At 35.2% G+C, this 15,597-nt stretch overlaps 1 protein-coding gene across 1 annotated transcript in view; it reads left to right on the top strand.

Moving 5' to 3' along the window:
- Window positions 1-15,597, top strand: part of LOC123536171 (prolyl 3-hydroxylase 1-like) — a 50,040-nt gene that overhangs the window by 4,893 nt on the left and 29,550 nt on the right. Inside the window, exons 3-8 of the mRNA XM_053527844.1 lie at window positions 8,179-8,350; window positions 10,926-11,024; window positions 11,443-11,579; window positions 13,119-13,244; window positions 13,672-13,854; window positions 14,257-14,313. Coding sequence (XP_053383819.1) covers window positions 8,179-8,350; window positions 10,926-11,024; window positions 11,443-11,579; window positions 13,119-13,244; window positions 13,672-13,854; window positions 14,257-14,313 — 774 coding nt within the window. The remainder of the gene's footprint in view (window positions 1-8,178; window positions 8,351-10,925; window positions 11,025-11,442; window positions 11,580-13,118; window positions 13,245-13,671; window positions 13,855-14,256; window positions 14,314-15,597) is intronic.

Genomic DNA, 15,597 nt, shown 5'->3' with positions numbered 1-15,597 from the left:
ATGGGTCAAGCTACATGTATACTGTTATTAATGCAACTCCCACAGACTTTATCCAAAACAAGTACATTAGTCATAACAGATTTTCTTAAGCAATTCATATTTTAGTTGTCTTATTTTGCACATTGCCTGAAAAGTGGGTGGGGTTTGGTGCTTTGCATGATTTTATTCTCAGCAAATTCTTCTAAATAAGAGCTGCTTTGGCAACAGTGATCATATTTTCTCTTAAATGCAGACGTTTTATTGGCTTTTTATTCAGATTATACTAGAAACATCTTGTAAGAAATGATAAAAATGTCCGAAAATGGCGGTCTCGAAAACGAGTGACAAATACGGAAAACGAAAGTAACATTTGAAATTCTTGAAAAAATAACTGTTTTAAATTTCATTTTCTCATCTTACCACGTATAATTTCTGCTTATTTAATTTGTTTTGGCCCAAACAAAGCCTCGGCAATGATAATAAATTTGCTATAGACCGTGACGGCCGACCGGCTCATGTAATCGTATTGAGCACACAAAATAATTAACAAGTGGTACAAACACGTTAATCTAAGGCTGCATTGTTTATCAATTAACTTTTACACATTGATCAATAAACACTTTTGATAATGACAAGGCATATTGTACTAAATACAAACCGCGAGATAATCACGTGTCATTTGGCGCGTGGCGTGACTGACATCTGTCGGTAGCTAATTAACATACGACGCTCCGCCTACTGCCATATTTCCGCTTGTGTTGGCGAACAATATTGAAATTCACTGGGATTTTGATTGACAGGGGGCAGAACTATCGGACTTGAGACGCATCAAAGTAAATTACCGCGAGTCAAGCCGACGCACGTGGCGTAATTTATGCGGGTCAAATACGAGTTTTTCTCGATTTTTGCGGGTCAAAACCCGGGACCTCGGGTCAACCGAACGCCCTGAATTAACCGCCCATTGTGTATAAATAGTGATAAAGCACTGTTTTGCTATAAATTATTTCTTAAATAAAACATGTTTAAACCTAGAAAAGAAGTTCCTGAGTTCAAATATAGAATGGTTGCATATTTATGATACAGACTAATAGAGGGCTACGGACTCTACACAATATGTTTCATCCCTGCTTCAGTCAACAGTACACAAAAGTATGCAAAAAAAAAAATGCTTTCTTTTGCTATTTGGTTCCTTGTTACAGGTCTCATGTTTGATATGTTTGTTTCTTTACATATTCTGGAAATAGATTGGTAAATGTAACAGAAACGGGACTAGTTATGGAAGTGTAGAGTCCGTAGGCCCCTTGTATAACATTTTAACTTGTATTTATTATCAATATATAAATACTTCATTAATACAATTTTTAGCTCGACTATTCGAAGAATAGTCTAGCTATTCTACTCACCCTGGCGTCGGCGTCGGCGTCACACCTTGGTTAAGTTTTTGCATGCAAGTACATACAGCTATCATTTAAAGGCATATAGCTTTGAAACTTATTTATTCTTTTTCTAGGTCAATTACCTACCTCTCTGGGTCAAGTCCCATAACTCTGACATGTATTTTGAGCAAATTATGCCCCCTTTTGGACTTAGAAAATTTTGGTTAAAGTTTTACATGCAAGTTACTATCTCCAAATCTAATGCAGATATTGAATTGAAACTTCACATGTGTCTTCGGGATTATAAAACTAGTTGATAGCAGCAAGTCCCATAACTCTGACCTTCATTTTGGCCAAATTATGCCCCCTTTTGGACTTAGAAAATTCTGGTTAAAGTTTTGGGTGCAAGTACATACAGCTATTACTAAAAGGCATATAGATTTGAAACTTAATTTTTCTTTTTCTAGATCAATTACCTACCTCACTGGGTCAAGTCCCATAACTCTGACATGTATTTTGAGCAAATTATGCCCCCTTTTGGACTTAGAAAATTCTGGTTAAAGTTTTACATGCAAGTTACTATCTCCAAAACTAATGCAGATATTGAATTGAAACTTCACATGTGTCTTCGGGGTTATATAACTAGTTGATAGCACCAAGTCCCATAACTCTGACCTTCATTTTGGCCAAATTATGCCCCCTTTTGGACTTAGAAAATTCTGGTTAAAGTTTTGCGTGCAAGTACATACAGCTATTACTAAAAGGCATATAGATTTGAAACTTATTTTTTCTTTTTCTAGATCAATTACCTACCTCACTGGGTCAAGCCCCATAACTCTGACATGTATTTTGGCCAAATTATGCCCCCTTTTGGACTTAGAAAATTCTGGTTAAAGTTTTGCGTGCAAGTACATACAGCTATTACTAAAAGGCATATAGATTTGAAACTTATTTTTTCTTTTTCTAGGTCAATTACCTACCTCACTGGGTCAAGTCCCATAACTCTTACACGTATTTTCAGGGATCAGCCTAGGTCAAAATTTTAGGGAGAAGTGACTTCTCCCTCCACAGAATTTAGGGAGAAGTTGAGAAATTTAAGGAGAAGCATCGGCATAGCATTCAGTTTCTTGCCTATATATATCCACTTTCTGTGGGTCTAGCTGTAACTTATAAACAGTAATTATTTAAAGAAATTGATTCTTGCATTATCATTTTCATGAATTTCTAAATAAAGTATAAACTTAGCTATGAAAAAGTCGCCTTTAAATTTTTATCCGAAATTTACATGTCCGAAATTCGTAAATTTAACAGATGCACGATCAAAACGGCGTGAAAATTTTCATTAATGTTTCGATTCTCGTACTTTTATAATGCCCGATTTTTGCACCAACTTGTTCAGGTTTATACATTTAATTTATTTATTTATTTTTTTTTTCGAAAATAATACCAAACTCGTAGTTAATGGCGATCTTTTTACAATATTTTGTACGGCAGTTCTGACGTCCGCGAAATCATTTTTTATCCACAGTACCCGAGCCGTTCATTTACAGAAATTGACCGTAATTATGGTAATTGAAATAATTTTTGAAGTAATCTTTAATAAAATGAAAGAATAATATACAATTGTTGCATAAAATCATGCTCTCGTTAAGTTTATCGGCTTTTTACACGCCGATTGAAAATTTTCAAAATGGCGGCGGCTTACAATATTATTGATTGACACTGTTAGATATTAACGCTACGATTGGCTGAAGTTTGACAGGCGAGTAGGCGGGGTTGACTATGGATTTATCGATAATTTAATCTAGAATATGCATCAAGTTTTGCAACTTTAAGTAAACAGATAATAACTCGCTGAAAAACTCGGCGATTTGGATTTCGCCCGGAGGCGATAATTAGGCGAAGTGGCCGACTTTAAAGCGACGATATCGCTCAAATCGCCTTGTAGGCTGATCCCTGATTTTGGGCAAATTATACCCCCTTTTGGACTTAGAAAATTCTGGTTAAAGTTTTACATGCAAGTAACTATCTCCAAAACTACTACAGATATTAAATTGAAACTTCACATGTGTCTTCGGGGTTATAAAACTAGTTGATAGCACCAAGTCCCATAACTCTGACATGTATTTTGGGCAAATTATGCCCCCTTTTGGACTTAGAAAATCCTGGTTAAAGTTTTGCGTGCAAGTACATACAGCTATTACCAAAAGGCATATAGCTTTGAAACTTATTTATTCTTTTTCAAGGTCAATTACCAACCTCACTGGGTCAAGTTCCATAACTCTTAACATGTATTTTGAGCAAATTATGCCCCCTTTTGGACTTAGAAAATTCTGGTTAAAGTTTAACATGCAAGTTACTATCCCCAAAACTAATGCAGATATTGAATTGAAACTTAACATGTTTCTTCGGGATTATAAAACTAGTTGATAACATCAAGTCCCATAACTCTGATATGTATTTTGGTCAAATTATGTCCCCTTTCGAACTTAAAACTCTTTTGATATTTAACATTTTGGGTAATAATTTCCTGCTTCTGTGACAATATTTCGAATAGTCGAGCTTGGCTGTCTTACGGACAGCTCTTGTTATTATAAGTCTGATACAGTGTGTCCTTAACCATACTTTATGATACTTAACAAACATCAATATGCATTAGATCTGTAAGACTAGTGTTGGAAATTGGCAAAAATATAATTATTTTATTACAATTATATCTTTTTTCCCATTATACTGTTTACTATCAACATCTTAGATGTTTGAAAGAATGAAGCTCTTTTGTTATATCATAAATGAGAAAAATTATTAGTATTAGATATGATTATTGCATAAAAAGTTCTGATTTAGTTGCATGAATATGGTGGGGCTACGGACTCTACAGGGCTACGGACAACCATTTTTTGTTCAAAACTTTTTTCTGCTTCTTCTCTGAAGAAATGTCTTTCTGTAGTTATATGTGGGATAAGCCAAAAATAATCAAAGGTTCATTTTTATATTGCTCTTGTTTTTGTGCAAGCGGTACACTGTTTTAAAATGGGGCTACGGACTCTACATAAAAATGTCAAGATTCAGCTATCATTTTTCAGAAAATAATGTAGTGCAAATCAATATCTTGCTTTTAGATGCTGGCAAATGTGTTTCTTTTTTCATGATTATATCTGCCAGTTTTTTAAAAAATAACTTTGGGATTCCCTTTGTAGAAACAGAGCAGGTAAAACCATCAACGCATAACGAAGTGAAGGATTTAGTTATTTATAAATATCTTGAATATTTTCGGACCAATTTCAAATCTGTAAAAAGTAGTCTTACCTGAATGTCATTTGAAGTTTGAAAACTTGAAATAAAAACTGTAACAAACTAAAATAGCAAATTTAAAAAAATGGTCAAAAGTAATGAATTTTCCGTGCAACAGCATAACGATTAAAAATGAGCCATTTTTCTACTCTCCAACCCTTGTAAATAAAAAAATACTGAACAAAGTAGATAAACCATCCATCACCAGAAAGCCCTTAAAATATCTTTTTAAAAAAAGAATAAGATGATATGTATTCCTTAAATATGTCAGAAATCAACATATAACACAGAGGAATATGAAAGTGCCCATTTATCTTGGCTTTGCCGTCACTTTTCCATAAACTATCAAGCTTTGCTTTAAAACTTGCAAAAATTATCACCATCATAACGCCCCTGAACAGCAAGAAAAACTCGTCCTGCTTTTTACAAGATTGTCCCCCTTTTGTACTTAGAAAATATCAGTTTTATGTTTAAAGTTTTATGTTTGGTAGTTTTCTCCTAAATATTAAAGTTTTGCTTTGAAATTTGCAGCACTTGTTCCCCATCAAAACAAACTCGTACATAAGAAAAACCCATCGTTTTTGCAAGAATTAGGCCCCTTTTTTGGACTTAAAAAATCATGGTAGGACAATTTTTCTTTTGTACAAAAAAAAAATTAGGGGCGTCAGCACCCCAAGGGGGTTTGTCTTGTTATTCTTTACTGCCGTAATTTACAGTACTGAGATCACAGGAAAAGAAAACAATATTCTTAAAAAAAAATATAAACAGTCTAAGAATTTTAGACATTTGAATCCCTCAACATTTTCCAAAAATTCGTTTCCCAAGAAAAACAGGCCCAAAATTATGAGATAAAAAAACAGAGCTATAAAATGATATTTATCTGTGGCAGCCAAAACCATCCCAAAAACGTGAAAAAAGAAGTTATTTACTTTTTATGGAGGATTGTGTTTCAAAGTCCAAATTTGCATATTACGGGATGGGGAATCTGCGGTTAAGAATCTTATGTTAAATAATACAGACTTCTTTGTATAAAATAAAAGGGTTTTGTGTTATTAAAAAAGAAATGACAATCCCCTTTCTTTAGCTAACCCATAAAAAATACGAAGTGGTTTCGCTGTCAAAATTTCCCCGTTTTTTCTGTAGGGTGCTATGTTAAAGATTGCAGGGGGAGATACGATATGCGCTTCAGTTTTGATTTGTTTTTGTTTTTGTTGTCGTTAATCGTAGCCTTGGTCCCTCTCTATAAATGGTATATTGAAGTATGAAAATATTTGATACACCTGTATCCTGTGGAAAATTTTTGGGGGTGCCCCCCGGTTCCCGATAGTATTAAAATACCAGTTTTCCGGGTTCGTCAATACTGGGATCGCCCTTTCTGTATTGATAAAAAGCAAAACTACGGGTAAAGGGCCCTCATTCCGTAGTCCCATGTATAATCTGCAGTTTTTTCCCCCGGGGACCACCACCACGGTCGATCCGATGTTTTTGTCCTTGTCTTTTAAAAGTTCTGTTAACGTGTTCAGAGAAAAGTTCGTCGGTATAGAGAAGTAAGGGCCTTTTTTTGTTTTTGAAGGTGTTGCACGTTCATTCCCTTCCAAAACAACCGCTAAAAGGGCTCGGGTATTTCCCATTTTTTGGGTTTGGTTTGATTCATGCCCCCCCAAAAAATCTTAAAATATAACTTTTAATTTTTTTTAAATAATATTTAAAAAAAATCACATTTGACTTAGAAAAAAAGTTTTTTCTTTAGTTATCAATGTATTATTTACACCTGAAAAGGATGTATTAGGTTAAGACCCTTTCCTAGTGTCTGTCCACCCCCTTAGCTTTTTCGCCGCTCTGTAACTCTTGCCCCTTTGGGATTTTAAAGAAACTTGACACATATGTCACCACATCAAAACGTGCAAGGGGATGTTTTGGATGGTTGCTTCAAGGGCAAGGTTACACTTAGGGGCAAAGGTCATATGATTTGTTTGTTTTTTGTCTGAACTCTGAATGCTTGAAGGATTTTTAAAAAACTTGGCACAAATGTTCACCACATTGAGAGAATGCAGATGCATGTTTGGTGGCTTGCTTCAATTTTACGGTCGATTAGGGTCAAAGTCATACCTTCGGGGTAATTTCTCCGCTTGCTGTGCTCTTTTTAGTCAAATTAGTGTTGCAATCAATGTATCTATTAATAAGACTTTTAATTGGGGACAGCCTACACCGTGCAATTTTTCATGAGAGCTAGGTAGAATTTTTAACTTCAAGGGGCATTCTCGTAAAAAATATCTATTTTCCCAATTTTTAATTCGGTACTGTACTTATTAAAGGGAAAATTTATCACAGTTTTGCCCCAAGCTGGGCATATTAAAAAACGTACTCTCCATCCGTGTGTGCGTCGTCCGTCCGTCCTTGTAAATTCTTGTCCCGGCTGTAACTCTGCCCCTCCCTGAAAAGGATTTGAAAAAACTTTTCATAAATGTTACCTAAGAGAAAGAAAAGTCATGCCAAAACTCTGACCCCCAGCTCCAGGTCAAGGTCACGAAGTCAAAGGGGTTAAAAGGGTCGTTTTTGGTTTGGTCCAAAAAATCTGCCATTCTGAAGGGGTTTTTAAATAACTTGGGATAAAGTTTAAACCCTTTAAAGAATGATTTGTCTTTGGGAAGACCCAAACCCCTAGTTCTAGGGCAAGTTCACCTTAAAAATCAAAGGGAAAAAGGGGCTGTTTTGTTGGTTATTTCTGCCTTCATCAAAGATTTTGAAACCTTTGGGTAAATGATCCACATAATGAAAGGGTGTTCTTGCGTAAGTCCAGACCCCCCAGCTTAAGGTCAAGGTCACTTTAGAGGTGAAGGTTAACATGGTCTGTTTTTGTTTGGGCCATAACTCGCCACCGATGAAGGGGTTTTAAAAAAATTTGGATAAATGTTTTCCCCATATTGCGTGACATATCATGTGCAAAACCCAGCCCCCAGCTCCCAAAATCGAGGTCACATTTGAATCAATTTTTAAAAGGGGTTTTTTCTTGTCTGGTCAATAACTCTGCCATTCATCAAGGGGTTTTTTAAAAATTTGGGAGAAAAACCCCCGTAATGAGTTGATGTGTCATGCCCGACCCAAAACCCTAGCTCAAGAAAAGGTTACCTTTGGGAAATTTTTTTTTTCTGTCCAAAATGATTCTACCTAAACATTCTGGTTTTTGCCAGACAACTGTCATTCTTGGGCACTTTCGGGGGGGGGGGGGGGGGCATTTGCATGATGGACAGTTTTTTTTTTTTTATCTTGAATTTTAATTTGAGAGCCTTTCTCTAACTTAAACTACAACGGCTCTCAGATAAACTCCTAAAAATATTAAGTCTTCAGCAGATGTTTCAAAGGTTTTAAATTTTTTCTCGATCATTGAAAATCTGATGACCAAAATTTTAAGAGGTTTTTTGTGGTGGTCCCTTTTTCCTCTCAGGAGTAAACGACTGTATATTTTTGTAACAGTTGCAGGGTTTTTTTTGCACACCCTTTTTTTTATTCAAAATTTACTCTGTTGCAGAAACGTTACATTAAAGGGCTAACAGCCTACAATGAGGGACAATGGAATGAAGCGGCCGCTTTATTTGAGGAATCATTGGGTTTATACTTCAGAGAGGAGGAGAGATGCAGAGCTGCTTGTGAGAAGGGCTTTGTTCATAATGGATTGCCAGATTTTATAAATGCCATAGCAGGTAAAAGTTAGAATAAATTTCACTAGAACTGGATGCCATAGATAAAATCTGTTAGTCATAAATGAAATATATACCAGTACTCAGTTTGAAACTTCTTCATAACACAGATACTTTGCTGAAAGATAACTTTTTGTATCAAAAATGATTTGACTTTCCAGATCACATGTATAATGTAACTTTTAGTTTTCCAAAGGTTGTAATGTAATTAAAAGAACCTTCATTACCGAAAAGTTTGTAAGAGCGGAGCGGAAGTTAGGTTATGGTAATATCCACATGTAGGGACTTTCTTCTGATCTATTCAGTTAAGTTAATGATCAAATAAAAAGTTTTAATTAAGACTATGAAAGTACTCAGTAAAACATGTGTGAACAAATAGCACTTTTCTCTTAGGTCCACTGGTTTCCTGTCTGATTAAACATCTCCAACATATTAAATACCTCCTTGAAATAGACGGTTTTTAGCTCACCTGAGCAATGCTCAGGTGAGTTTTTCTGATCGCTCAATGTCCGGCGTCCGTCGTCCGTCGTCTGTCGTCTGTCGTCCGTCGTCTGTCAACATTTAGCTTGTGTATGCGATAGAGGCTGTATTTTTCAATTAATCTTCATGAATATTGGTCAGAATGATAACCTTGATGAAATCTAGGCCGAGTTCGAAAATGGGTCATCTCGGGTCAAAAACTAGGTCACTAGGTCAAATCAAAGAAAAACCTTGTGTATGCGATAGAGGCTGTATTTTTCATTTAATCTTCATGAATATTGGTCAGAATGATAACCTTGATGAAATCTAAGCTGAGTTCGAAAATGGGTCATCTCGGGTCAAAAACTAGGTCACTAGGTCAAATCAAAGAAAACCTTGTGTATGCGATAGAGGTGGTATTTTTCAATTAATCTTCATGAATATTGGTCAGAATGATAACCTTGATGAAATCTAGGCCGAGTTCGAAAATGGGTCATCTCGGGTCAAAAACTAGGTCACTAGGTCAAATCAAAGAAAAACCTTGTGTATGCGATAGAGGCAGTATTTTTCAATTTTTCTTCATGAATATTAGTCAGAATGATAACCTTGATGAAATCTAGGCCGAGTTCGAAAATGGGTCATCTTGGATCAAAAACTAGGTCACTAGGTCATATCACGTAAAAACCTTGTGTATGCGATAGAGGCTGTATTTTTCAATTGATCTTCATGAATTTTGGTCAGAATGATTGCCTTGATGAAATTAAAACCCCCAAATTCGAAAATGGGTCATCTGGGGGCAAAAACTAGGTCACTAGGTCAAATCAAAGAAAAACCTTGTGTATGCAATAGAGGCTGTATTTTTCAACTGATCTTCATGAAATTTAGCCAGAATGATTACCTTGATAAAATCTAGGCTGATTTCGAAAATGGGTCATCTGGGATCAAAAACTAGGTCACTAGGTCAAATCGAAGAAAAACATTGTGTATGCAATAGAGGATGTATTTTTCAATTGATCTTCATGAAATTTGGTCAGAGTGCTTGCCTTGATGAAAACTAGGTCGGTTTCGAATATGGGTTATCTGAGGTCAAAAACTAGGTCACTAGGTCAAATTAAAAAAAAATCTTGTGTATGCGATAGAGACTGTTTTTTTCAGTTGATATTTATGAAATTTGGTCAGGTTGATTGCCTAAATGAAATCTAGGTCGAATTTGAATATGGGTCATCTGAGGTCAAAAACTAGGTCACTTGGTCAAATCAAAGAAAAAACTTCTTATGTGTAGGGCTGTATTTTTCAGTTGTTTTTCATGAATTTTGGTCAGAAGTTCCCTTTGATAAATTAGGTCGAGTTGAACTGGGTCATCTAGGGTCAAAAACTAGGTCAATATAAGAAAAGCTTTTTTATCGCAAGAGACAATTTTTTTGGCCCAATTTTAATAAAAATTGGTCAGAATATTTGTTTCCCCTAAATCACTAGGTCAAAATGTTTTACCTGTTAGGGATGTTTCTTAGGTAGGCCCTGGGGCCATTTGGCCTTTGTTTTAGTTTTCCTATTTTCAAATACACTCAGTAAAAACTGAGTAAAAATGATTCTGCTAAAAAAATTTGGTACATGATTCATATTCCAAAAATTCCTTAATATAAATTTATTTACAGTGAAACAGCCTATAATGTTCACTGATTTATTGGGGTAAAAATGTACAATACATTTAAGCATTAAAAAGGCTGAGAGAGCAAAACTATTACATATGCCTATCTATGGAAGGTGGTGCACCATGAAATTTTGCCAAATTTAATTTTTATGACAAGTATTTTGCTAAATCCCCAATTTTGTCAATTGCAGGGCCCCACCCCAGTTCCCATTTTTCCAGATCTGTAAACAATGTGTGTGAAATCTTTTACTCTTAAAGCACCAAACAAAAATCTTTTATTCATGATTTAAAACAAACTTTTAAGCCTTCCGTTTGGTAAATTTTTATATATTTATCAGTGTGAAAAGTGGTTTTTTGGTTATGGTTTTTTTGATTTATTTGATTATTTAAGATAAAACAATTCTTTGCTGAGCTAGCATGATTTGGGTTTTTTTCTTCCGTCATTATGTGTAAATTCTTGTTGCGCAGAAATGTCTGACGAAACTGGTATGTTGGAATGGAGGAGTGGAAATTTTTGTACAGGGAAAACTAAAACTCCTTTAGTAGCTTTCTATGAAGGATGTGTCTGTAAGTGGGCTTAAAAAAAAGTCTATGTACTTAATTTGAACATTGATATTTCTTGGATAATAGACTGTATTCTCCAGGGCTCTGGTTTGGGGACTAAGTAGACTTAAGAGTGGTCAATTTCAAGTGTGAGCTTTAATAAGATATTCTGGTGTTTGTGTTTTGAGACTGAACTCTAAAGCCCAGCGTTAAAACCTTTTGCACAAGGCTCTATAGTTTAGCCAGAAATTTATCCAATAAATATAATGGTAGATATTTGCCCCACACACAGAAGCAGAGACTTTTCTCTTCCAGTCAGTAGTTTTATCAACACATTTCACCTTGTGAAATTATGTGGGACTAAACATTTAAAAGAAAAGTAATATCTTTTTATTGATATAAGCATTTCAAGACAATAAATTGAGAAACCTTCTTTTTTCAGCCAATAACTTAGAGAAAGCCTTTGAGTCTATAGCCAGCTATCTTCTTTTCCGGCCAAATGATGAAGAGATGCTTGCAAATAAAAACTACTACATTAAAACTCTTCGGCATAAAGAAAAAGAGTTTGTTCCTTCAGAGGTAATTTCAGTATATATATGAGCCGCGCCATGAGGAAACCAACATAGTGCATTTGCGACCAGCATGGATCCAGACCAGCCTGTGCATCTGCGCAGTCTGGTCAGGATCTATGCTGTTTGCTAACGGTTTTTAGCTCGGCTATTCAAAGAATAGGGGAGCTATCCTACTCGCCCCGGCTCAGCGTGAGCGTCACACAAATGTTAAAGTTTGCGTACCACCCCAAATATTTTCAAAGTCCATTGAGATATTGCTTTCATATTTTGCATACTTGTTTACCATCATGACCCCAGTCAGTAAAAAGGAGGAGGCAACTCTATCAAGCATTTTGACTGAATTATGGCCCCTTTTCGACTTAGAATAAATGTTAAAGTTTGCGTACCACCCCAAATATTTTCAAAATCCATTGAGATATTGCTTTCATATTTTGCATACTTATTTACCATCATGACTGCAGTTTATAAAAAGGAGGAGGCAACTCTATCAAGCATTTTGACTGAATTATGGCCCCTTTTCGACTTAGAATAAATGTTAAAGTTTGCGTACACCCCAAATATTTTCAAAGTCCACTGAGATATTGCTTTCATATTTTGCATACTTGTTTACCATCATGACTGCAGTTTATAAACAGGAGGAGGCAACTCTATCAAGCATTTTGACTGAATTATGGCCCCTTTTCAACTTAGAATAAATGTTAAAGTTTACATACACCCCAAATATTTTCAAAGTCCACTGAGATATTGCTTTCATATTTTGCATACTTGTTTACCATCATGACCCAAATCTGTAAAAAGGAGGAGGCAACTCTGTCAAGCATTTTGGCTGAATTATGGCCCCTTTTCGACTTAGAATATGCTTATTGTAATGTTAAAGTTTTACTCATTGCTTATATTATACTATCAAGCGCTGAGAATAGTCAAGCGTGCTGTCCACTGACAGCTCTTGTACTAATTGCAATAGGCTTTGAAAGCGAACAGCATGGATCCTGACCAGACTGCGCGGATGCACAGACTGGTCTGGATCCTTGCTGGTCGCAAATGCACTATGTTGGTTTCGCATGGTGCAGCTCATATTAAACCTGCACATATGCACTAGAAGCATCTGATGCTTGAAGTCAGTTGAGAACTTCTGTTTTAGATTTCAGTTGATGAACTGGTATATTCTATTTCACAGATTTGAAGAATTTTTTAGCAAATTTTATAGACCTATAGTTAGTGTAAACGATATTTATTTTAAGACAACGTACACATAACATGTACAACAATATTTCACAGTTCAAATACATGGATTGGAAAACAAGCCAGTAGCTTATATAAACTCCTTTCCAATGGAAGACCAATAGTTACGTCGGAAGTACAGTTTCAGCACACATGTTTTTATATATGCAAAATTAAGAATGAAAAAAGGGAAGATGGGAAAAAAATCGGGTTTACATTCAGTTATATAACAGAAACCTTTCTATAAATGTTATATTCAAATGCTTGTAACAATTCTTACTTTATAATGTACTTAATAAAAAAATTGTTTTAATTTGCTGTGTAGGATGCAGTGAGATATGTTGAGTTATGGAAGCAGATTGATAAAAGTATTGGCTTTGTACGAGATAAATACACCCTTCCTACAGATCAGATAGATGATGAAGAGGGGGAGGAGGCAGGGAGTAATTCTGTAAATATTGAGTTAATTTATATTGTCTTATTTTGGCATAAGTTTGAAGCAAAGTTAGGACACATTTAAGCAGTCAGAGATGGAATAGCTTAAATTTATGTCTGCTCTGTGTCTTCTTTATCACGTGAAAGATTTTCATAATTAAGCAAGCCCAATTGTTAAACTCATCAAGACAACATGCAGAGTGCCTAACCCAGGGAACTTGGTCTAAGGTCAAGGTGACACTTGAAGGTCAAAGGTCATTATCTCAACATTTTACTTTCCCTGTACCAAAGAGGCGTATGGGGTATTAATCACCTGGTTTCCTTCAGACTTACATGACCTCCTGCTTTCAGCAACCGCATTATTTCACTCCCTTGACTGGCTCCTTACTACATGTTTGACTGTATACATTGTTTTCAAATATTTCAAATATTTTTGTGTGCAGAAAGATGTGGTTGATACAAATGAAGTAGAGGGGTCATTGAATCGTAGCCAGAATGTGAAGAAATTTGAAAAGTTAGGATTGCAGCTGCTCCAGGAGTCTAAACAACTTAAAGGCAAAAACAGATTTGTTGCAGATGGATTTATCCGTGAAGACCAATGTGAGGCACTGGCTGATCTTGCTCGGGTAAATGTTTGTCTTACACACATTTTGTTGTATGAATTTTGATCAATTTTATTATTATGCCTCAAGTATACACTCGGTTAAAAATTCCAGGGAATTCTACATTTCAATCATATTATTTTGATATGTGATAATTTTTAGCTTGACTATTCAAAAAATTTAGAGAGATCTATTGCACTTGCCCATTTTCCGGCATTGGCATCCAGAATTGCTTTAATTTTGCATGTAAGCTGGTGTCTCAGTAACTGCTATTGGGATTGATTTATAACTTCACATATTCAAGCTCACAGAGTATGAAAGAATTCGTCATTGTAGAAAAAATTTGATCCTACATTCTTAATAGATTTCTTTATTGTTTACTTTTTGGGTACCGTAAATGTATTCAGTCCTAAATGTAATTTTCAGAGTAAGGAATTTGACCAGTCAGGTAAAAGACAGATCACAGTTTCTGAAGTGACAGAGGTAAATAATTTTATTGCCATATATTATTTTTCACACTTGATAATTTTAAATTACATGATATTAAAGTACCTTAATGGTTAGTAGAACTCATTGTTCTCCTGTAAGTACATCCTAAAAAGTTTGACCACACTTTCTGCCTTGCATGTAGATGATAAGCTCATTAGTGTTGTGTACAAATCAAGTTTTACTTTGATTCCAGAAAGGTAATTTTTAGAGTTTTGTCTCCCTTACACATAGTTTTACTGCATATTTTTAGCCATGCATAAAAATAATTAGTTGATTTTGGTGCACTTGTGTGTTATGAGGATCTACGGATCCTATTTTCTCTTGTTTTGGTCACCTAAGCACAAAGTGCTCAAAATGAGCTTTTGGGATCACCTTGTGCCCATCATACAGTGTGGAGGCAATGTTTTGTCTTATATGTATGAAATAAGATCAGAATTTTTTTTTTCAATGTAGGCTTAGTTTGAATCTTGGTTTAGCGGAGTAAAAAACTAGGTTATGTTGTCAGGTTATAGAAAAAATTTAGCAAAACACGGAAGGCTCCATTTTGTACCTTATAAACATGAAGCCTGGTAGAACTAGAATGTTTTGATTAAATCAAAGTAAGTTTGAAACAATCATATGGGGTCAAAACTAGGTCACTGGGTCAAATCAAAGAAAAACATTAACACATTATTGGGCACATTTTGTACCTGATCTATATCTAACCATGCAAGAATACTTTCTGAATATAATAATTAGGCCAAGAATGAAATTTGGTCAAATGGGGTCCAGTATTTTGGTCAAATCAAAGAAAGCCTAACTCTGTTAAGGGCACTTTTTCTACCAGATAAAAAATGGAATCATGTCAGAATGATTGTCTTTATAAAATGTAGGTCAAGATTGAAACTGAGTCATTTGGAGGGAAAAATAGGTTACTAGGTCAAATCTTGTTAGCACAACAGAAGCTGACTTTTGTGTTTGAAGAACTTGAAATCTGATAAGAATATTTGTCTTTATAAGATCTAGTTGAATACAGAAACTTGACCATATGGGGCTAAAATAAGGTCACTGGATCAAATCATAGAAAGAAAATTTTTAATTCTAAAGAGGGCACATTTGTGTCTGATCTACATGAAACCAGATCAGAATGACTGTCTTGATGAAATATAAGTCTGATTTAAAACTTGGACAATTGAACTCAAAACTAGGTCATTAGGTCAAACCGCAGAAAACTCTATAACACAACAAAGGCCACCTTTTGTACCTTGCAAACATGCAACCTTGTCGCAATACTTTTCT

Source organism: Mercenaria mercenaria, chromosome 17 (genome assembly GCF_021730395.1).
Source record: "Mercenaria mercenaria strain notata chromosome 17, MADL_Memer_1, whole genome shotgun sequence".
Classification (NCBI taxonomy): Eukaryota; Metazoa; Mollusca; class Bivalvia; order Venerida; family Veneridae; genus Mercenaria; species Mercenaria mercenaria.
Note: the sequence above shows the minus strand (reverse complement) of the source record. Positions and strands in the feature narration are given on the sequence as shown.